General features: G+C 51.2%; 1 protein-coding gene across 1 annotated transcript in view; it reads right to left on the reverse strand.

Annotated features, from left to right (window-relative positions):
* The window catches only part of AARS1 (alanyl-tRNA synthetase 1), a 47,155-nt gene extending 31,142 nt beyond the window's left edge, over positions 1 to 16,013 (reverse strand). The window contains exons 1-9 of the mRNA XM_048816823.2: positions 15,904 to 16,013; positions 13,696 to 13,859; positions 12,617 to 12,805; positions 10,026 to 10,171; positions 8,161 to 8,352; positions 6,983 to 7,127; positions 4,304 to 4,449; positions 2,211 to 2,319; positions 1,941 to 2,091 (exon numbers count right to left, since the gene is read on the reverse strand). Of these exons, the coding sequence (XP_048672780.1) occupies positions 1,941 to 2,091; positions 2,211 to 2,319; positions 4,304 to 4,449; positions 6,983 to 7,127; positions 8,161 to 8,352; positions 10,026 to 10,171; positions 12,617 to 12,805; positions 13,696 to 13,839 (1,222 nt within the window). The 5' untranslated portion in view covers positions 13,840 to 13,859; positions 15,904 to 16,013. The remainder of the gene's footprint in view (positions 1 to 1,940; positions 2,092 to 2,210; positions 2,320 to 4,303; positions 4,450 to 6,982; positions 7,128 to 8,160; positions 8,353 to 10,025; positions 10,172 to 12,616; positions 12,806 to 13,695; positions 13,860 to 15,903) is intronic.
* Between the last annotated feature and the right edge of the window lie 8,081 nt (positions 16,014 to 24,094).

Here is a 24,094-nt window from a genome sequence, read left to right on the forward strand (position 1 = left end):
TTAATTCTTAATTCCCTGGCCACTCTCTTGAAAAGGTCTTGAAATTTAGAAAAGTCATCTGAAGATGACGGGGGAGGAGGAAGCAGGGCTTCGTCAGGCGTTACAACTGGGTCTACTGGGTTAGAGATAGGTCTTGCCTGATCCTGCACTTGTGATGGTGCTGTCTGGTGTCTGGCATCCGTGGCAGGTTTGTGAGCTTGTGTTAATGGGCAGGTGTCGGGCCTGGTTGAGGTGGCATAGCGAGTGTGGTCTCAGGGATAGGGTGCCCACGGGGCACAATATTGCCACTGTGGTGGGAAGGGCATAGGTGATGCCATGCAGGGGTCTACACACCATGGGGCAGGATCCTGAGAGTAGGACGAGCTGATGTTTCTATGACCTCTATTAATTGGGGTCTGAGAATGAGAGACTTGGTATGGTGAAAAATCCTCCTGCAGTCCAGCTTCCTCCTCACTGGAGGAAGGCTGTTCGGACCCTGGCTGAGAATTTGGAGAGAAGCAGGTGTTCAGTAGGGGTGACTGCAGGAGGTCACTTGATGACTGTGTAAATTGCGGTGCTGGAGCCCCCGTGTGGCGAGGGCGGTGCGAGAGGAATCTGCTGCGATGAAAAGTTCCTCTGCACCGGTGTCTTTAAAAGTCGTTTGGCTGCCGGCCAGCTCAGCGGGTGCTGGTGCCGGGAGAGCGGTGACAACTTGCGGGGGGTCAGGCATACCAGCCCGCGTCAGCGCTGCAACAGAAGCGGTGCCATGTGAGAGGCAGGCAATTGGAAGCCTGAAGCCTCGGCACTGGAGCGGTGTGCTACCGTCGCAGCCGGGTTTCGCATGGCGCCGGAGGAGCCCGGCGCATCAAAACAGCTCAGCCGGGGAAGCGCTGGGAGGGAGGCAGGAGACCTGGCCAGAGAAGCCTTCTCCTTCGAAGTTCCCTTTGCGGGTGACAGAAGGTGATGGTTTATGGAAGTTTTCTTTAGCTTCTTTGAGGCGGGGGGGCTGTGGCGTGCAGCGGAGCCAGAATCAGCGCCCGGGTCTGAAGCGGACCCTAAGGATTTTTGAAGCAGGAGAAGCTTTAGCCTCAGCTCCTTGTCCTTCCGTGCCCTAGACTAAAGTTTGCTGCAGTGGGCACATTTTTGGGGAATGTGGGACTCCCCCAAACATTTTATGCATCTGGAATGGCCAGCTGACAGGGGATAGCACCCTTACAATTCGAGCAGCACTTAAAGCCTGGAGAGCCAGGCATGTCGGAAGCGGCTGCGCTGACAGGAACAAAGAGAATTTTATTTTTATTTTTTTAAGAAAAAAAATAAACGCACGCTCCAGGTAACACTAATAACGAACACTCTGGGTAACAAACTAACTAAAAGGGTAAAAGTAACAAGGGAGAAAAAGTTTTCTAGCAAGTCTGCTGAGCTCCATCTCAGGCCGGGACGGTAGAGAGGGAACTGAGGAGACCAGTTGCGCATGCGTACTATTAAGGTCCGGGGGGGGAGGGGGGCCAGCCTCTGCACGTGCTTGACCGGTATGAGTACTGCTGTAAAAACCTCCGATCAAAGGCGCAGGGACACACCAACACCTGGAGTGGAGCCACCCATAGGGACATCTCTCGAAGAAGAACCAATTGTTAGCAGCCTCATCAGAGAGCCCAAGGACTGAATAGGCCATGGAGATGGGATCATCTTGTAGGTCACAGGTGAGCCGAGGCAGGACGGTGCATGGGGGGCTCACTCCGCAGCTGCCCCTGCTGTGATAGAGGGCTTCAGTCTCCAGTACCATCAATCTGACACCTTTCACCCTGCTCAATTCACAGGCAGCCCAGCTGAGCCCTGACTGACTCCCAGGTGGAAAATGCTGTTCCGCAGCAGATTTCCACAGGACACAGCTGGTGTGTCGGGGCAGGAGGAATCCCTGGAAGCCTCATTCAGCATGAAAGGAGTTAAACAAACCTTACCAGGGATCGTTTTACTGTCTCCCAAGCTCTGGATCTTCCGGTCCAGGATGCGGCGCCCTCTACTGAGCGTTTTCAGGAACTGAACCTCTTCTTCATTGATAATATCCTTCACCATGAACGGGTCCTTCTTTAGCTCGGGGAACGCGTCGCCCTGCAGACGCAGGAGTAGCAGCCATTAAGAGCAGAGATCAGCATCAGACAGCAGATGGAGTCTCCTACCATGCACAACCTTGGATTCTCATGCAGTCACTGTGCAGCAAAGGGACCTACCAGCAACTGCACCACAACGTCGACCAGCGAGGCGAAGAAGCCCTTGGGGGCATTGAGCTTTTCGTGGGAGTAGCGCACGGCCCGCCGGAGAATCCTTCTCAGAACATACCTGCGGGAACAGCACAGAAAGGGGATCCTCACTCGGACATTACGCCCCTCTCCCCTCCTGCCAGTGGGATCCGCCAGCAGCTAAACATGGGCAATGCAAATACTGAGAGCCTCTTCCTCAGCTACTCTCACCTAGTTTTGGAATCCACGCCCTCAACACCTGTGGGTGGGAGATGAGGTGTGCTGGCAGAGTGCAGGGTGTGGGGAGCAGGACTAGAACAGCAGAGGGGCTGCGTGTCAGGACTGAGGGGCATCAGCACAGCTGTGTGAGAGACGAACATATGCCAGGCTGCATCAGACCCAAGGTCCATCAGAGGAAGCTGTAAAAACCCTACAGTTATAGATGTGAGATAATCTGCCTGCAGATTAGGTCTCACACTGACCTCTAACTGTTAGAGCCTAGCTTACACCCAGCAGCATAAGGCTTCACATCACTTCCCAAAATGTTGTGATCAGTAATTATGATTGCTCTGGCTATTCTTGATATCTGTATAAGTGACCAATGCCTTTTTGAATCTTGCTAAATTCTTGGCCTCACAGTCTTCCTGTGTTTGTGAGTTCCATAGTCTAATTATACATTGTGCAGAAAAATATTTCCTTCTATTAGTTTTGAATTTTCCTCCTTTTAATTTTATTCAATGTCCCCTTGTTCTTGTGTTAATGAGACACAGACACCAGAACTTCCGGATCTACCTTCTCTACAAGTCAGTATTTTCCATACTTCTACCGTGTCCCCTTTTATCTCTCTTTGCTCAGGTAAAAATCCCCGTTTTTCAGTCATTCATCACATGAGAGTTTTTCCAGGCCATTGATCATTCTCATCAGTCTTCTCTGACCACACCTCTAGTTCTGCAATAAGCTGGGGTGACCAGTAACAGACAAGGCCACACCTTTCACTTATATCAAGGCATTTTAATACTTTCAGTGTTATTCTCCACCCCATTCCTGACACATCCTAAATCTCATTGCTTTGACACCCAGGTCCCTTTCTAGGGTTGATCCATCTATGGAGTTTACCTCCTTTATTTTTAGCTTCAGGACCTTTTTGACTAATCTTCACATTTTACTGAAATCTCCCTTTCTAAAGGTTAATGATGCTGTGTCACTTTCTGTAGCCTACTCACCCCCTGGATATCAACACTAATTATATTATGGTCACTGTTAGAGTGGCTTAACTACTCTCCCTTCTTGAACTGGTGTCTGTGTGTTCACTTAAAGCTGAGTTACGAACAGCCTCTCTTCTTGTGCTCTAGAACTAGCTGTTCTACGAAGCAGCCACTTTTAAAAGCTGTCTTTTTAAACTTGGTCCCATTGGGTCATTTGATCAGTTTATACGGTTAGTGGGGGTCTCCAATTACTACCACGTTGTTCGATTTTGCTACCTCTGCTCTCCAACACTGTGCACTCGCTCAATCTCCTTTACTTTACACAGGCCTGCAGTACAGCCCTAGTCATAGATTTACACTCTTACAGCTTGGGAACTACCTCCCTGTGGAGCAGCTGCACATCAGCATTGAGGGACACTGGCTGAAGCGTGTGTGTGAGAAGCCCAGAGCTGGAATAGCAGGGGCAGAGCTGACACTCAGGACTGAGATGCATGGACAGCACTGGGTGGAACATTTGCACAGCACTTACCCAAACCACAATAAGCCTGGCTCCAAGCCCTGCTATTGATCCCTTCCAGCCTTCTCAACTACAAGGAAAATAGTGCCTTGCATGTGCAGGTGGTTCAAATGAGGGATCTCCAGATGTCCAAAGGAGTGAGAAGACCCTAACTGCACCCAGAGTAGTGGGGGACACCACACCACCTCTGTTTCCCAGATCAAGATGTCAATGGCTGTAAGTTTCACCTGCCTCTAAATGGTGGAATTTCACCACCGCCAGGACTGACCTGCAGCCTCTGGACACACATATAACCTGCAGTAACACCACTCCTGCTTCCTCCCCGGTTCAGTAATGCACAGTTGTGCCACATGCACTCTTACCCTCTGCCAGTGTTGTCAGGTCTCCCTCCATCAGCAAGGGCCACAGTGATAGTTCGGGCATGGTCTGCCAGGACTCTGTATGCCATGTCTATACCGTCTACATCCTCAGCACCAACCTTCCCTGTGTACGCCCTGGCCCCAGTGCCCTATGCAGAGAGAGGACACAGTGGGTATGGAGAACCTTGCTGTCTTGTCTGCTTATAGAGGGACACACAAAGATGGTTAGATACATGGCTCTGCTCGGCAGCATGGCCTGGATGACCCAAGTCCAGGGCTGGCCTTGCTCTCCTTGCTCAGGGCCAATGGAGGCTGGGAATGTTATGGAGGCAGCACACTTCTCTGGATAGGAGAAGGGTACCTCACTATCCCCCGCACCCTCTGGAATAGAGGCCGAGTGGCTCTGGAAGGAGCCAAGCTCAGCTCTCCCTGATCAGAAGGGAGCAAGCAAAGTGAAACTGCTTGGCTCAGACAGAGCCCAGGTCAGCAAAGGCAGTGACTGAGATGGAGAATCCAACAAGATTTGGAGTGACAGCTGCGGCTGGTTTTGCTATGCTGGGTCACAGACTCCAGCCAGGCATAACCAATACAGCCAACAACTCTTTCCCCCAAGCAGTTTCACTGCAGTCCCCATTCTATTTACCACGCTCTATTGCTGCTTTCAGGGCCTGGCTTCTTCCTTCACTGACAACACCAGTGTTCAGGGAAAGCCGCCTTAAAGGCGACCCTCAAAGAGAAACAGGTGTTTGTGGCCTTTTCTTTGTTCCTTTATGGTCGATGGAGATGGCCTGGGAAGGCTTTTCACAAACAAGCCCCCAGAATGCAGCTTTTCTGCCTGTTTTTTTATATTTGAAATATTGATCCTGTCAACTCATTTGTAGAAATGAGGATGACTGGGAGACTGGTAGGATGAGAATATCAGAAACCCCCAGTAAGGGAAAGTCTACTGACAGACAGGGGAAGGGATTTTTAGTCAGACTGTGAAACCCATGTGTTAACATCTAATCAATTCCAATGTCTAAGAAACGTTCAGGAGAAAGGATGTCTTTCTTAAAGATTCAACCCCCTCCCCAAGGGCTCAGATTGCTCACAATCCACATTTCAGAGTCTTCCAGCAAAATCAAGATGATCACATGGGATATTCCAAATGAGAAAAGCAAGCAGAAAAACAACTTTTTTTTTATCGTAAAGAACCAAAAAGGAGCATAAATCCACCCACTTCTGCTGCGCATCTTTCAGACACCACCCCACAGGACAGCATATGCCACTCACATAGAATCATAGACTTTAAGGTCAGAAGGGACCATTATGATCATCTAGTCTGACCTGCACAACGCAGGCCACAGAATCTCACCCACCAATTCCTGTAACCGTAACAAACCTCTAACCTATGTCTGAGCTATTGAAGTCCTCAAATCATGGTTTAAAGACTTTGAGGTGCAGAGAATCCTCCAGCAAGTGACCCGTGCCCCACGCTGCAGAGGAAGGCGAAAAATCCCCAGGGCCTCTGCCAATCTGCCCTGGAGGAAAATTCCTTCCTGACCCCAAATATGGCGATCAGCAGAACCCTGAGCATGTGGGCAAGACTCACCAGCCGGCTACCCAGGAAAGAATTCTCTGTAGTAACTCAGATCCCATCCCATCTAACATCCCATCACAGGCCATTGGGCATATCTACCGCTAATAGTTGAAGATCAATTAATTGCCAAAATTAGGCTAATTTATCAAGCTTAGTCTTGAAGCCAGATATGTCTTTTGCCCCCACTGCTTCCCTTGGAAGGCTGTTCCAGAACTTCACTCCTCTGATGGTTACAAACCTTCATCTAATTTCTGATTAGATAACAGAGATGGATTATACAAGTCAAGCTATGTAGTCCTGAAAGCCTTGGAGCAGGGGGGTTTTAAGGCAGGTGACCAGCTGCTGAAGTTTGGCTTTGGACCCAGTTTCACCACCAAGATCCCCACACTGGGTCCCACCCATCTTTCCAGTTGAGGAGAGCTGGACATGGCACCCTTCAGGGCACAATGAGACTTCCCCCAGTGCTTGGACAGGGTGGCGGTGGGTAATCAAGAGGAGGAGGAGAGGACCCTCTCCACCAAGACTCCCAAAGGAGGTACATGCTGCTTCTGCAGAGTTCCCAGCCTCTGCTGGCCCAGAGCATGACAAATGGAGCTTGGCCCTGAACACAGAGCTGTGCCATCTCAAGCCTACTGATCAGGTCCATTTGTTTAAAACAAAGTCTCCTTGAGTCAGGCTTTTTAGGGCTCTGAAAAGCTCTTAGTGCAGGTAGGAAGCTTGCAAAAGGAAGGCCGCTATATAGAGGGGAGGGCGGTGTCTCCTACTTTCAAAGATGACCAAACGGTTCATGGTCAGCACAGCTCACAGGGAAACATCCCCGTGAGCTGCTCTGATCAGATGCCACATGCTCTCCCCAGATTCACTCCTAAAGCAGCAGCTACAGAATAGTCTAGCCTTCTACCCTTGCCAAGGTACAAATCTGCAAGCCAAGCGTTTTTAGGTTGACATTTTTAGGTTCTCACAGCCACTAGGAAGTCACCATGGTCCCCTCCTCTGGGACAGCTTCCCTGAGTGTACAGTGCCATGCGCAATATGAGGCTATGCATAACAGGGTAAGCAGACAAATTTTGATCAGGTTCAATGGCCCAGTCATGGTTCTGTACCTTCTGGATGGCTTCAAAGTAGGGGATGAAGAGATCAGTGTCATAGTTGGACATCTTGTTCTGCAGCACAGACACCAACCTTTCCAGACCCAACCCAGTATCAATGTTCTTCTTGGGAAGAGGTTTCAGGGTCCCGTCAGCCTCTCTGCCCAACCCCAGGGAAAAAGACAAACAGTCGTTGAATGGGTTGCTGCAGCAGGGCTGCCATCTCTTCTCTCATCCCCACAAGACTTTAAATGATCCCCCTGGTCTTATAAGGCAGGCAGACACATGGGCCCCCAGGAGCCTTAATAAGAGGGTAAGTAACAAGACACTCAAGAGCAAACTAGAACCAGCATAAACAAATCCTCCCTCACCCCAGAGAAATGGGCTGAATAAGTGTCCCCAGCCTGGCCCAGGAGGCAGCCACAGACTAACTCATATATATGGGAGTAGGGGGGGAGCATTGCAAAGTCACAGGCCAGTGACGGAACGGCCCTTCTTCCAGAGCTATAACGAGAGAAAGGTCAGCCACCTCAACCCCACTGATCAAGGCTGTGATGGGAGATGGCGCAGAAGTCAGCTCAGTGGGGAGTGGAGCCAAGCGTTTGGCCTGAAGGACTCCCACTGAATTACAGCTTGCAGAGCCTCCAAGCATGACGACAGTCCTTTCCGCTCAGCAGCTGGGCTTGATTATTTGCTCCCAATAGCTGCTTAGGGAAGATGGTTAACACACACGAAATACCTTGTACTGAGTGACATGGGGTGCTGGGAGTGCAGCTTAGCTGCTGGGGTGTGGAGGGTGAAGAGAGAGGCGTCTTAATGGGCCCCCCCCCGTGTCTGATGAAGAACGGCAGTGGCGGGTCACTAGAAGGAGCCCGATCAGCGGTGCTAGAGGCTAGTCACGGGGCAGAGGTGTTACACAGGGAAAAACAGTGGGAGGTAACTACAGGTGAACTACAACCTCCCTCCTCCTAAATCCCAGATTTCACAATTTAACCATATTCCCCCAACACCCATCAGGGGCAGCTCAGAAGCCAGCTGTGGGGCTGGCGAGAACAGTTCACACTGGAGGGCGGAGGCTCCCAAGCCTACAGCCTCCCGGTGCTGCGGCTTTACAGAGCTGTCTTTTTACCAGAGTGAAGCTCTCCTTCTCCATTAAACAAGAAATGCCTGGAGGGGGCAGGCTCTTGGCTCACCTGTTAAACTGTATAAACACCAGGTTCCAGATCTCCAAGACATTGGGGTCATCTTGATTGACGAGGTGTGAGGCATCCCTGTCCCCAATCCGGTCATAATGAATCTCACTGCAGGGGCCACAGGGGCCTGTCTCTCCCATTTCCCAGAAGTTATCCTTCATGCTGCCAGGCAGGATCTTGCTCTCAGCCAGTCTGTACCATGAAAGTGCCCATTAAATCAGAGAGGTGAGAGCAAGACAGGGACCTCTCCCAATTCAGGGGCAAATAAAGAAACCACCTTTTACTTGTTAAAACTCATTGAATGGGTTGGAAGAGCCCACAGGCTTTCGAGAGAGACCCAGCTGAGATCCTGCTTTCTAACACCTACCATTTGGACTTCCCATTCTAGCAGGACCAAACAAGTGCCCCGCTCCCCCACTTCAAAACTGACACATTCACAAGAAGCTCATCTCTCCTGGTGAGAGGCCTGTTGTACATAGAATATTTTTAAAATGCCACCATGTGCTTTTAGAACTGAAAGTGATCCATTTTTTACAATCTTCTGTCCTCAGGGACAAGTCTGGCCTTGGTTAGGCTTCATTAGGGGATTTCTTTTGTGCAGAAAGCCCAGGCTTTATTTAAACAACGATACAACAGGATGCATCTCAATCTCTCCCTTTTAATTACGAGTGTCACCTCAAAGCCCTTGGCTTTATGGCTCTTCCACTCAGAGAATGTGATCTGTGATATGCTGCCACGGTGAAGACCCACTGATGTGTGTCCATTGCCAAATAAGACATGCTGCATTTCCTTAAAATAAAATGCTGTGTGAAGTAAATACCACCTACTTTCTCTGTTCCCACTGCAAAGCATATAGGATTTCAGCCAGCAGTGTATCTTCAGCATGGTCATAAATGGGTTTCCATGCGGTTTCTGATTCCATTTCAGTGGTATAAGGTTAATTCTTTCACAGCAATGGCCCACTCTTGCTGATGGAAGAGAATTTGCACGTCCTGAGTCTGTCCAGTAATCCTGTGCTGAAGGGATTCAGCCTTCACAGGTGCATCTCAAAGATCCCATTTCCTAGCTGGCAAGGGTTGCCTGGTTAGGCTGGGTCAATGTTTTACTTATTTCAGTCTATGTAATCTCCCAGGGTCAGGTGCCACTGGAAATCCAATCTGTGACTACAGAACAACGCAGCAGCAGATCCCAGGTCTTGTAAATGGCAGTAAATTAAATTAAATAATCACTAAATGGAAACTTCCCTTCCCCTCAAATTTCCCCAGCCCCTCTCCCACTCCAAACACCCATTTGAAAAGACAGACTTTGCAGTATGCCCTGGAAATCAGCAGATCCAGACTATTTCAAGCCAAGAAGAAAGCAATCCCAAAGTCACAGGCTCCTTGTGGAGAACACGACATCAGCAGCTCCCATTCAAGCAAGCCAAAACAGTTCCACTTTGAATGTTTTTGCTGAGCACTGCTGCAGCAGGATAGCGCAGGAGTGCTCTGTCAGGCAGACCCATCCCAGGCCATTTAGGGCTTTACAGATCAAAGCCTACATCTTTAACTCCATCTGGAAACCAACAGGCAGCCAGTGCAGACCACAGAACATAAGTGTCATGTGCTCACTGCACTTATGACTCACAAGGAGCTTCTCAGCAGAGAGGTCAAAGACTGACTGGGCTGTGGGGAGTGAATTATTTCTCACCCCATCAAGCTATCCCTTTAGGGTGTGGTTTGGCTCACTGGTGAGACAACATGAAGCTTATTCCACCTCAACCATGGCACGGGCAATCAAGGGACTCCAGGCTCCAAGGCTGTCAGGCCTGCACCTATCACCAGCACGGTTTTCATAAGAAAAGTTATATTTTTAAATGCCCTTACCCCAAATCCTGCCAGATCTGTTTGCACTCAAGGTCTGGCTCTAATCCAGCTGCCTTGTTGCCACCAAAGTAAGTGACATAGAGTCTTTCAATGGGGATGCCGAACTCGTTGGTGAGAAGCTCCAGAGCCAGTTTACAAGCCAGTTCCTGCACCAAGACAGACAAGGTTAGTGAGGAAAAGCAAACAGATCTTCATACCCATACAACACAGCCCAACCCAGAACAGGCAGGAGTTGAAGGCACAAACTGTAATGCCTCAGAATAGGCTCTGCACATCACCAAGTCTAAAGTAAACTGAATAGGAAGCACAGGGAACACAGAACACATGAAACATCCTCTCACTGACTCCACTGCATGCAAAAGAATTGAGGCCTGGAACCTACACAATGGATTGCCCCTCTCTCTAGGCCCACTGCAGGTACCCCTTGGCAGAGCTGGCGGCTCAAAACACCTGCCCCTCAGAACCTGAAATGAGCGGAAGTCTTAGACTTTTAGATAGCAAATAAGGCCAAGAACCAGAGTGCTTTAGCCAACGACAGCTGAAACAGGCAGGCCTATATTTGCAGGGGGCAGGAAATCCCCATACATCAATAAACTTAGGGTTCCCTGGATGGCTTCATACAAGCAGCCAAAGAATAAAAAATTAACACTTAGCAGGTTCCACTGTGATTCTCTCTTTCCTCATTGATTTTTGGTTCTACTGTTATTTTAATTACCTTGCTGCACTTTGATCAGCTTCATGAAGTTCAGTGGCACAGTATTAACTCTTGAACTAAGCCACTTGCAAGGACATCACGCTTCCTCATTTTATGCTCCTATCTCCTCAGCAAGTCCTCCTCACTATCTCCGGCTTGCATCCAGAACATCTGCTGGAACCCTGCCTCCAAAGTCCTAAAGCCTGCAATCTGAGCCACTTACAAATGAAGGGCTGCAGAAAGTGCACTGGAAAATGACCATTCTGGATGATAGCCTGCTTAGACGCTAAAAGCCTGACACAAGGAATTGCTTTGCCTTTCGTAGCCCCCTGGACCAGGAGACTTTAATCCAATTTAAAAGTACTGGTTTATTTGTATTTATTTATTGATCCCCTATTGTTATAAGAATGAATGTTGGTCACACTGCTGTAGTGCTAACAAGATGTTCAGATTGTACTTCTTACACTGCACTGAGATTAGACAAACAAGAACACAATTCTACAGAGAGCTTTTCACATTTGAAGGCTTTACAAACATTAGCTAATTAATCCTCACAACATCCCTGGGAGGCAGGGAGGCAGCTATGGCCTTTTTCCATCCAGAAGGGTCCCAAGTGCTTTATTATCCGATGCACAGATACATTCTTAGTTTCTATCGATGGTCCCACTGTTGTGAGATGGTATACAGAATTTTCTGTCTTAGGCGACTAACTTATGAATCTTACTACCATGCTCAGGGTCTAACTGATCGCCAGATTTGGGGTCTGGAAGGAATCTTCCCAAAGGTCAGATTGCCTGCGACCTTTGGGGCTTTTCACATTCCTCTGCAGCATGGGGCATAGATCACCTGCCAGGATCATCTGGGCATTGTTAGTATATAGGCTTATTTGTCAGCCTGAGATAGAATTTTGGGTTTGACCTTTGATACTCATATCTCATACTAATATGTGTAAACAAAGGACAAAGACTGTGTATGTTTCTTCTGCCTAGTCAGATGGTTTTGTCAGTACAAGGAGAACAGATAAGATCAGTTAAAGTGTTACAGGGCATGGTGGGAGTGTAATATATGAGCACATTTTAAGTCTGCCTCAACCCCTATCTCAAGGCAAAGTCAAGCAACCAGTCAGGAAGGGCAAGGGGGGACTGGGTGGAAGGTATAAAACACTAAAAAACCAAAGAAATGCCCATCCCTGACCAGAGCACAACCTCACTCCTTACCCCTCCCATGGGGTACAAAAGAGGTGGGACGAAGACCCCCAACCCAAAACGGAACATGACCCTAAGTTGTAAGGGGTGGGACTGTGGGCATCCGTTGCAGGTATATTTGGACCTGCTAAGAAGGAGGGCATGGGGAACAGGGACACAGACAAGGCTCTGTGGTGTTAGAACTGGGAAGGGGGACATGGGGTAAATGCTCTGCGGCATCAGAGCTGGGAAGGGGGATGTGGGATAAATGCTCTGCAGTGTCAGAGCTGGGAACAGACCACTGGGAAATAGACACTGCTGGCGTGTAGAGCTCTGGATATGCTTGCTTGGAACTAACCCCAATAAACATCACATTGCCTGCTCTTCAGACTTTTGCTTTCTGTCTGCGTGACAAGAACCAGAGGAGAGGGTGAAGGGAAAGCCCTCTAACAGGCATAACCAACCTAATCATTCCCTGCCATCACAGGAAACTTGGGCATTAGTGGCATCTCAGTTACTCCCATTCTCTGCCTGCCATACACAACAGTCCTTGTGTTAGCCTCCCAAAGACTGGTTTAACCGAGGTCATCAGGCTCAATGTAGAGGTATTTGGTTGAAGTTTAGTGGCCTGGAGGTCAGACTAGATGATCTGATGGTCCCCTCTGGCCTTAAACTTCATGAAAGCTCCGCTTAGATTACAGATCCCCGCTTACCTTGAAGTAATCTCCAAATGACCAGGACCCCAGCATCTCAAAGAAGGTGTGGTGATAGACGTCTTTCCCCACATCATCCAGGTCATTGTGTTTGCCCCCAGCTCGGATGCACTTCTGGGTATTGACGGCTCTGGTCAGTTTAGCCATGGGGTGGGAGGGGTCAAGGGTATTGAGGAAGATGGGTTTGAACTGGGAGGAAATAGAAACAAGATGATTTAAACTTAAGAACTCACCTAGGCAGCGAGCACTCTGTGGGTCAGTATGTGTGGGCCAATAAGAACATGCCCAATGCATGTATTTAGAAATGCTGAGGTTGCCACTCCACCAGACTAGGGAACCTTTCCATCACTCCTACCAAACCAGGAGCAGTACTGGTGTACTCCCAGGGGTGCGGCATCCACCTGTCTGTGCCCAGGAGGAAGGCAATTATGCCCTCTGCCCCAATTCAAATAAAAGACTACCAAAGTTTTTTTAAAAACAGGATTTGTTTGCTTGGTGCTAAGGGCCTAATCCAAACCCCACTGTAGTCCTGTCACTGGCTGCCTGGGTACTTGGACCAGGCCCCAGTGGCGGAATGACAGTATGGGAATGAGGGAAATGATGCCTGGTACACAGAACGGAGAGGTCTCTGGAAAGCCCCCCGTGTCTGAGCAGGGTTCCCCCAAGGAGCAGGGAGCAGTCTGCACCTCCACCAAGGATTCCATATGGGGAGGGAGGGAGGCTTTAAACACCAACCACGGTTTAGCAGAATCATTGTTGAGAAAAGCTGTGCTAAGTCAGCACATCCCCCAGGTGACATGGCCAGACTCCATTCCCAGCCAGGGCTGCCCTGCTCTGGGCCCTCCAGCGTACACGGACATCTTCTCTAACATCATCACAACACAGCACTGGGAGCCCACAGCCAGGGGTCTGACGGGGAACTGCTGGAGCAATTCAAGCCCGTTATATCTCACCAGAATGAATTTCAGAACGATAAATACTAGCCACAATATACACGGCCAAGCACTCCTTAGTTCTTTGCTCCTGTAGAAAGCACAGGACAGGTACCAAAATCACACAGTCCTAGGGGAGAGTCCTACCTGATTCATGCCAGCATTGGCAAAGAGCAGAGTAGGATCATCCAAGGGGATAGTCGCAGAAGAGTGGACGTAGGTGTGCTGGCGCTCCTTGAAGAAATCAAGGAACTTTTGCCGGATCTGCCTAGCTGACAGTGTAGTTTCCATCCTGAGATCACCACGCAAAGCTGGCAAAATTAAAAAGAGAAAGCAGATGGGTGAAGGACACATTCTGCTTAGTTTAATGGGACAGTAATGAATAAGGATCCCGGGGAAGGGGCAACTGGGATGTAATTCACCTAATTCTTTTGTCTGGGTCTCATGAAAGTTAGGATTTTCAGATGTTAATTTCTAGTCTCACTTGTTTCCAGGAGTAATGAGAGTGTCTCACTCTGCCATAAATGGTATTTGGCTAAAGGATCACAGATTCTACAGCTTTAAGGCAAAGTATCCCCTCAACACTTGTGTGTGGATACCAAACCATTAAGTCAGATTGAGCATGGCTCCTCTGGGGAGGGGCCCTGAGCCACAGATACAAAGGCCTACAGTACTGATGACTCTATGCTGTGGCTCATGAATGCCATCCAACAAGGAACACATTGCCTTGCAAATACAATAGACAGAAAATGGGTTTTAAGTGATCATTGCATGCTCTACAAACCACGAGTTAGGGCTGGCAATTCAATAATTCACTTAGCAGGAAAAAAAAGGGAACAGATTGATATAGTTTAAAAAAACCCTAAACATCAGGATGCAAGGAAATCGAGACTTAAGGATCCAGCACCAATCATCACTATCCTACAGCAAATTAATTACCAGCCCTTCTCCCCAGAGAACACTGGCTGCTTCCCGCTTCCTCTCAAGACGGAAAAGAGGACTGGGGACATGCTGCAGTCCCTGAAAGTGTGTATGGGAGAACTGGTAAGCAAGGTCTTCTCCAGCTGCCAGGGGGACAGCAGGCAGAAGTAAGAAAGGGGTCTGAATGGTTTCTTTCTGTCTGCTTCTCCAGAGCCACAGGAGTAGCAGAGGAACCAGCAGTGCAGTGTCAGTGCAACACTCCTTCAGCAGCCCACATGTATTTCAGTTCCCAGTCACCCAGGCCCAGATTCACAAAAGCATTTAAGCACCTAGCTCCCATTGAAATCAATGGGAACTAAGTGTCTAAATATCTTAGAGGATCTGAGTCTTGGAGTCCATTCTGGAACCCTCCAGAGGAATTTAGAGAGAAAGAAGTGTCCCGAGCAGAGACTCTGCCTGTCCACCACCCAAGTCATTAGAGCAGCTGCCTCTCTCTGAGCAAGGGAGAAGAAGCTGGGGTTGGAAGCAAGGGGAAAAAAATCTAAATGTAAAAAACCACAACATCGTTTTTAAAGTGTATTAAAACGCCTGGTGACATTTTAGCTGTAAGGCGTTTTCACTTCTCCCAGAGCGAGGATTTTGGCAAGAACCACCCCTTTAGCGAACTGGCCAAAGGTCATACGCAGAGCAAAGAACTGAACCCAGGAATCCTGACTTCCAGTCCCCAGTTCAAACCAATACCCCTCGCAGCATATGCGGATGGAAAACAGGCTATGCCATTTTAAGCAGGGCTAAGATGATGCAACAAGACTCCAAACATTTACAGATAGGGAACAACCCCAATGCACCTGGCATTGGCAACGGTGGATACCGAGCTAGACAGACCATGGGTCAGACCCAGTATGGCCATTACGTTGCCCACGGCATGCATCCGATGAAGTGGGCTGTAGCCCTCGAAAGCTTACGCTCAAACCAACGTGTTAGCCTCAAAGGTGCCCCAAGTCCTCCTGTTCTTTTCACATTCTTAAAGTACATTTAAAATGCGGCCCAGGGGGCCTGACATTCGGGAGATCTCGCTGAAAACACTAGAGCCCAAAGACTGCCCCCAGACCTTCGCCCAGAAGGCCCCGGGACTGCCAGAGCCCCGCCACGTGCCCGCTCCCGGGGCGCCGGCAGGTCCCACGGCCCCGCCCCTCCGACCCGGGCCCCGCCCCTCGCCCGCGCGCCCCGGCCCCCAGCCCGCGCGCCCCGGCCCCCAGCCCGCGCCAGACTCCCAGCATCCCCCGCGGCCGCGGGCCTGGAGCGAGCGGCTCGGGAAGCGGGGGCACCGCGGTAATGGGGGGGGGGGATCCCGCTCCCGCTCCCTGCCGGCACGGCACGGCTCGGTCCGGTCCCCCCTCCGCTGCCAGCGCCCCCGGGCCTGCCCGCCCTTACCTCCGCCCGGCAGCGCCGCCACCGCACTCCGCGCCTCACCGCGCAACCGAACCCGCTGCGCCCTCCGCCCCGCCCCGCCCCGCCGGGCGCGGGCGCGGGCGCCGGCCACTGATTGGTCTCTGCCGCTGACAGCCACCCGCGGGCCCTGGGGCGGTGCGTGGTGACGTCACGGGGAAGGGGCGGGGGGGCGGCTGATGCAACGGCCACGAAATGGCCTCTCGTGGGGGAGGGGGGGCTGCCATCGTCGCTTCGCACGGGGCGGGGCCAGAGGGGAGCGCGGGCCCTGAGGCCCCTGGGGGCGGGGCGGGGCCAGAGGGGAGCGCGGGCCCTGAGGCCCCTGGGGGCGGGGCGGGGCGGGCCGGCGCCCCCTGCTGGCGTAACGAGGGAGAGCTGGGGGGAGGGTAGCTCAGTGGCTCCAGCGTCGGCCTGCGAAGCCCAGGGCTGCGAGTTCAATCCTGGGCACCACGCTGGGTAATCGGGAGGGTGGAAGAGCAGGGGGGCCGATGAAGCCCTCTTGCTCTAGGCCCGGACAAACTGCAGCCCCCCTGCTCCCGGAGCTTTCTGTGACCCTGCCCGGCCCCGGGGAAGCTAGCACGCAAACAGGCAGGTTCGCACAGGGCTCGCCGGCCGCGGCCAGCTTCGGCCTGGGAAACGTAGAGATGAGGCAGAAGCGTTCAGCAAAAACCAGTGACAAATAGACCCGAATGAGGCAAGGCTCGGGCAGCGCTGCTGAGGAAAAACACAACTGGCTGCTTCAGCTGCTTGGCTACGGTATTGTAGGGGGCAGCCGGGAACTGGTTGCCTAAGCTTGTGCAGTGAAGTAGGCAAAGGTATCAGCCGGGTGCTGCGAAGGCCTGGGGCACCCAGAGTCGTCCGGGAATGCGGGACGGGCGCAGTACTGCAGGCAGGCCGCAGTGCACGCAAGCTGGAACGTGTTTGGCTCGGATCCAATGACAAAGAGCAAATGGAAAAGATTTTGTACAGTAGACTGGCCTCACTATCGGCGAGAGGACCAGGAATGGTGGCCCCCAGGAGGGTCCATCAATTATAACACAATCCTCCAATTGGTTCTGTTTTGTCAGCGAACGGGTAAATGGAATGAACATCTGTATGCGCAAGCGTTTATGGCTTTAAGAGATAGAACAGACATTCTGCAGAGCTGTAATTTGACTCCAACAGGACCAGTAGTGGCTAATGTTAGCCCCCAGAACCCCCCCAATGTTGTAATAGCAGATTCGGTGTCCCCTTTGGCCCCCACACCCCCACCTTATAAGGGTAGGATGCCTCGGGTTACAGAGATTGCCCCCTCAGTGGGACTCTATCCTTTGATTACCGAGACTGTTGTGGCTCGCCCAGAGGCAGACGGACGCCAGGCCACCACCATGCAAGTTTACACCCATGTGCCATTCAATCCAATAGACTTAGCAGCTTTTAAAACACAGGCTGGGGAATTCTCCACGAACCCAAGCCGGTTTATTTCAGTCTTTGAGGGGTGCCTCAGTAGTCACAGCTGGATTAGGACGACTGTAATATCCTCCTGAGAACCCTGTTGTCTGGGGTAGAGCGGAATCAGGTTACAGCTAAGGCAAGGGAGGAGGCAAGGCAGAGACACGAAAGCCATGGATCTGCCGGATCTCTCTAAGCCATTTCAATTGTATATACATGAACGAAAAGGGGTGGCCCTGGGAGTGCTAACCCAGTTCTGGGGACCTGGAAACGTCCGGTGGCTTATTTTTCCAAACAACTGGATCAGGTTGCAAAGGGTTGGCTGGCATGTTTACGGGCGGGTGCAGCTACTGCCCTAGTACTTGAGGAAGCCGAGAAGCTAACATTGGGAGGGGTTATGCAAATATATACTCCCCATATGGTCCGAGCCCTGCTAGACACCAAGGGTGGGCTCTGGCTCACCCAGGCTCAGATTGCTTGGTGTCAGGCTAAGCTGTTAGAGAACCCCGAGGTCACCCTTGCCCCTCCCTTAACCCAGCCACCCTCTTGCCAGAAACAGAGGAACAGGAACACGACTGTTTAGAGATCATAGATGCCCAATACTCCAGCCACCAGGACTTAAAGGATCAGCCGCTCCCAAATGCGGATTATGAGTGGTACACTGATGGTAGCAGCATTGTCATGGAGGGGCAAAGGAGGGCGGGTTATGCTGTTGTGACCCTCCATGATACCGTAGAGGCCGAGAGGTTGCCCACCGGGACCTCTGCCCAGCTGGCTGAGCTAGTAGCCCTGCCCCGTGCACTCAAACTGTCAAAGGGAAAGCGGGTCAATATTTTTACCGATTCAGAGTATGCTTTTGGGATGCTACATGCTCATGCTGGCCTGTGGAAGCAAAGGGGAATGCTAACGGCCCAAGGCTCCCCAGTCAAGTATGGGCCCCAAATTCTCCGGCTCCTAGAAGCCGTACAACTCCCCTCGGAAGTAGCGGTGGTGCACTGTAGAGCCCATCAAAGGGAAAATCAAGACGTGGCCGGGGCAATGCCAGGGCGGACAGAGAAGCCAAGCATGCCGCCACCTTAACTCCACCGGGAGCTGAGGATGCCCACATGCATACCCTCATCCCATCAGTGGGGGAGCTTCCGACCCCTCAGTACTCTAGGGAAGAGAGGAAGCTAGCTGACAAACTCGGTCTTCAGGAAAAAGAGGGATGGCTTCATTCCCCAGAAGGGAAGATCCTCCTACCGAAGGGCCTGATTCGGCCAGTACTGCAGCAGTTACACCAAACCACTCACACCGGCAGAGAGGCCCTTATCCAGCTAATGGGAAAATACTTCTTGACTTCTGGACTCCAACCCCTGGCTACCCAGATACAGGCTGACTGTTTAGTCTGCCAAAAGAATAACCCCCGGCCAGGACATCCAGTAACACCAGCTACCCTGGAACCCACTCCAGGCCCCAGACTGGTGTGGCAAATAGATTTTACTGAGTTTCCCCGAACTCAAGTGTTCAGATGTCTCCTTGTCTTGGTGGACCAATTCAGCAGATGGCCTGAAGCCTTCCCAAGCCTTAATTGCACTGCCAAAACAGTGGCCCTCAAGTTCGTTAGGGAAATTATTCCCTGCTTTGGACTCCCCCAGTGGATGGAATCTGACAATAGGACGCTCTTCACATCAAAGATTGTTCAAAACATCTCAGATGCCTTACAGATCCCCTGGGAACTCCATACGCTCTGGAGACCGCAAGCCAGTGGTGTAGTGGAGCGTACCAATCAAACCCTTAAGCGACACCTCTCAAAAGTGTGCCAAGAAGCCTCCCTGCGATGGCCCGATGCTCTGCCCCTTGTCCTGCTCCGTGTCTGTGCGCTCCCGAAAGGTAGATTAGGGCTTAGTCCCTTTAAAATTATGTTTGGAAGGGCATGGCCTATGAATGGCAGAGACAGGTTCTGGCAGGGGAGTGGGAAATGGGGTTTGGTTTTTTGTCTCAGTACATGTGCTTTCTGTCTGCTGTTCTCTCTTCTCTCCACAGGTATACCAAAGACTTCCAGCCTCTTCCATTGGATGCCCCTGTCCTCTCCTTGCAGCCAGGTGACTCCGTGCTTGTTTGTACCTGGAAGGATGAGCCTCTCCAAGAGAAGTGGAAGGGACCCCACACCGTCCTGCTGGTTTCCCACACGGCGGCAAAGGTCAAGGGACACAAAAACTGGATCCATCACTCTCGCCTGAAGGCGGTGCCTGCTCTTCCACCGGCAGAACAGTGGACCGTCCAGCCCATCACCACCTCACCCTTCGATGATCTTGGACTCAAATTATTGTTTAAAAAGACATAAGCACGGGGTATATACATACATATATGTGTATATACATACATTTGTCCCCAGCCGCAAATACCTCTATTCCTTTACGTAATAGTGCTGGCCAAGATACAGGTGAAGGGCTTCAATATTACACCCCCTTAGAAGCCGCAGCTGACAAAGCGGGGCACAATGGCAAGGGAGCAATGGACAGTCCTTTTATGTCTGTGGTAACTCAGCCTATAAATGGCTACCCCACCACTGGCAAGGAACCTGTTATGTGGGATACCTTATCCCTCCCCTTCGGGTCATGACCCAACTCCCATCGGGCCGTCCCCGGCGTCAGCGGTCCCTGTATGCCACCCCCGAACCCATTAGCGAGGAAGATAGATTCGGTATGATTCTTATCCCAGGCTACAGGGTAGGTAGATTGGCCAACCTCTATCGTCAGCTTTCTGTATTCCTCACTAAGTTTGCCAATGATACCTTAGCCATAGAAAAAAGCCTTAATTCAGAGCTTTACCAGCTCTGGTTGTTGTCCCTGCAAAACCGTCAGGCCCTAGATTACCTTTTGGCTGCGCAGGGTGGGGTGTGTGCCCAGATTGGGGAAGAATGCTGTACGTATGTCCCAGAAAATGCACAGGATATTAACAAGCACATCATGTCAGCCGAACAAGCTCTTAACCAGTGGAAAGCCCAGAAAGAGAGCCCACTATTTTTGACTCACTCTGGGGATGGCTGCCCGACCTGGGGGGAGGCGTTGTTCGTCTCCTGGTCACAGGTGCCGTGTTGTGTATTATCATTCTCCTCTTGCTTGCCTGTTGTAAAGCACTCATATACAAAATACATGCCTCCCGCTCCACAGAAACCCCATTATATCCTCTTGTTGAGGATTCTAACTCCTCCTGAGCGCTGAATCACTTATTGTCCTTGGAATATGAGACAACTCAGTTGCAAGCTTGTTGAGTGTTCTCAAAGGAGGGAGTTGTTGGTGACACTGGGCACTACTCTAGGTAACTCGGGAGGGTGGAAGACCACGAGGGTCGATGAAGCCCCCTTGCTCTAGGCCTGGACAAACTGAGGCCCCTCTGCTCCTTGAACTTTCTGTGACCCTTCACAACTGTGAGGAAGCTAACACACAAACAGGCAGGTTTGCTCACGGCTCGCCAGCCAAGGCCAGCTTCTGCCTGGGAAACGTAGAGATGAGGCAGAAATGTTTAGCAAAAACTAGTAACAGACCCAAATAAGGCAAGGCTTGGGCAATACTACTGAGGAAAAACACAACTGGCTGCTCTAGCCGATTGGCTACGGTATTGTACGGGGCAACAGGTAATTGGTTGCATAAGCTTGTGTAGTGAAGTAGGCAAAGGTATAAAATGTATACTGGTATCTGCATGCGGGGCTGCGGGATTTGAGACAGCTCAGTCTCCCTGCGCCCTATTTGGAGCTCCAGATAAATCTCTCTGCTTCTCCACCCCGTTGTGGTCATTGGCGCGATGCACACCAGGCAACGAACCCAGCTGCTGCTTGCCTCGGGCACTCTGTACCGGCAACAGGGCCATTTAGGGATCTGGGGCAAAAATTGGGGATTGGTCCTGCTTTGAGCAGGAGGTGGGACGAGATGACCTCCTGAGGTCCCTTCCAACCCTGATATTCTATGATTCTATGAGTCCGCCCCGTTGCCCCTTGGGCGACAGCCCGGGGCACTGTGCCAAGAACGGACACACCAGCCCACAGGGACGGGGCTGGCGAGGACCTTGCCTGGGGGGAGCTCGGGCCCACGAGCGGCCAAGGTCAGCCACGTCCCCGTCCTCGCGTCTCATGGCCCTGTCGCGCCTTCCTCCAGGTATTTCATCAGGTGCTCAAGGGGCAGCGCCTCAGAACCGAGCCCAGACCTCAGCAATACCAGGAGAAAGGAGCTTCAGTCTCCAGAAGAAGCCAAGACAGGCAAGTAGCCAGAATACTCTTTAGTGGACCGTATGTATTCAGGGACTACAGTCCTGATTACTGAGGGACAGTTCACACTCTTCACAAGCTATTCCGAGCGTAACTTTTCTCAAGACCAGAAGAGCGGCCATGCTGGGTCAGCCCAAGGTCCAGGTACCTGTTCGGCATGATGCAAGTAGAAAGTTGGCAACCCTGGGCTGGGGCTCCTCAGGGTGGGAGAACAAGACTTTAAAAAGCCCACTCCTAAGTGCCCCGAGGAGCTAGGGAACAGGAGCTCAGGGCTACACTAGAAACTTCAAAGCGCTGCCGCGGTCACGGGGAGAGAGCTCTCCCAGCGCTCCTGGTAATCCGCCTCCACGAGGGGATTAGCTCTGAGCACTGGGAGCCTGTCCACACTAGCACTTTAAAGCACTTAGGCTTGCTGTGCTCAGGGGGGAGATTTTTCTCCCCCCGAGCCAGCAAGTTTTGAGCTGTATAAAATGTCAGGGCGTGGCTGCACGTGTGAGTTACAGCGCGATAAAGGAGCCCCGGGCACACTAGCTCACTCCCCGTCCACACTAGCAAGGCATGTAGAGCGCTTTGACTGCTGGTACCTCACCTCAGCGAGTGCAATAACGTTTGCTGCACCCTCGCTGGAGCGCCACGGCACCAGTGTGAACGAGGTGTTGCTTTACTGCGCTCTGATCAGCCTCCGGAAACATCCCATAATCCCACTCTTATGGCCACTCTTGTAATTGTTTGGAATCGGCTGGAGGAATGCAGAAATACCCTTTGGAAGCTCCGTTTCTGACAGCTGGCTGCTTATCTGCTCCGAGACAAAGCAAACCATTGGTGTGGAATGCTGTGTGTGTGTGAGAGAGAGAGAGGCGGGGGGAGGGGGGTCTGCTGCTGTCTGAACTCACAAGACAGAATGCTGACATGCTCTCAGCCCCCCAAAAACCCACTCTCTCTCCCCCCACATATACACAACACACTCCCTGTCACACTCCACCCCACCCCACCCCACCCCACCCCATTTGAAAAGCACATTGCAGCTACTTGCATGCTGCGATAGCTGCCCGTAATGCACCGCTCCCAATGCCGCTGCAAGTGTTGCAGCTGTGGCCAAGCTAGTGCTCTTGAAGCTGTCAGTGTGGACAGACTGCAGCGCTTTCCCTACTGCGCTCTGCGAAGGCTGGTTTAACTAAAAGCGCTCTACGTCTGCAAGTGTAGCCATGCTCTAAGTGTAGACAAGCCCTTGCAGTATGGGAAACTGAGTCATCTATCTGCCGCCCCGACCGGGAAAACCGAGAAGTCTGCTGTTTGCCAGGAGCTAGGATTTACGATGTGACGGAGAGACTGCCGAGACTCATCAAGCCCTCGGATCGCTACCCCTTCCTGCTTCTCCATGTGGGCACCAATGATACTGCCAAGAATGAGCTTGAGTGGATCACTGCACACTACGTGGCTTTGGGAAGAAGGATAAAGGAGTTTGAGGCACAAGTGGTGTTCTCATCCATCCTCCCTGTGGAAGAAAAAGGCCTGGGTAGAGACCGTCGAATCGTGGAAGTCAACTAATAGCTACGCAGGTGGTGTCGGAGAGAAGGCTTTGGATTCTTTGACCATGGGATGGTGTTCCAAGAAGGAGGAGTGCTAGGCAGAGACGGATTCCACCTAACGAAGAGAGGGAAGAGCATCTTCACAAGAAGGCTGGCTAACCTAGTGAGGAGGGCTTTAAACTAGGTTCACCAGGAGAAGAAGACCAAAGCCCTGAGGTAAGTGCGATACCAGGAGGAAGTACGAGCAGGAGTCCCAAGAGAGAACAACCATGTAAACAAAGAGCACAAACACCCCCCCAAAAAAGATCTGAAAGTATCTTGTCCCCTTATTGGTCCTTTGGCTCAGGTGCCAGCTGGGTTAGCTGAGCTTCTTAAGCCTTTACATGTAACAGGATGCTGCCTCTGGCTAGGTGGGATTTTATAGCACTGTATACAGAAAGGTGGTTACCCTTCCCTTTATAGTTATGACATTCTTAAAGTGTGGCACCCAAAACTGGACACAATATTTAAAGGACATAAATCCACACCGTGTAGAGGTCAAGCATAGGAGTTTATTACGTACAGCGCTGATGGAGTGTCACCTTGCTTGTAAGGCTCCGAGACACTGTTAATTCATGGAATATCAGTAATGGAAGGGACCTCAGGAGATCTAGTCCAACCCCCTGCTCAAAGTAGGACCAATCCCCAATTTTTACCCCAGATCTCTAAATGGCCCCCTCAAGGATTGAACTCAGAACCCTGGGTTTAGCAGGCCAATGAGCCATCCCTCTCCCCTTACAATGGAATATATGGATTTTTTATGGGTGCGGGAAAGTGACTGGGTAGGCAGTCCCACACCCCCTGGATAGGTCTAGCAGCAAGACATGATAGGACAGTAGCCAATGGTCAAAGGTTACATAATGTCTTCGCCCATGGTCTCAGGTTGTCAAATTAACATTTAATTAGTACTTTAATAAATGTATTAATATAA

The sequence above is a fragment of the Caretta caretta genome, chromosome 12 (assembly GCF_965140235.1).
Source record: "Caretta caretta isolate rCarCar2 chromosome 12, rCarCar1.hap1, whole genome shotgun sequence".
In the NCBI taxonomy this organism is placed as follows: domain Eukaryota; kingdom Metazoa; phylum Chordata; order Testudines; family Cheloniidae; genus Caretta; species Caretta caretta.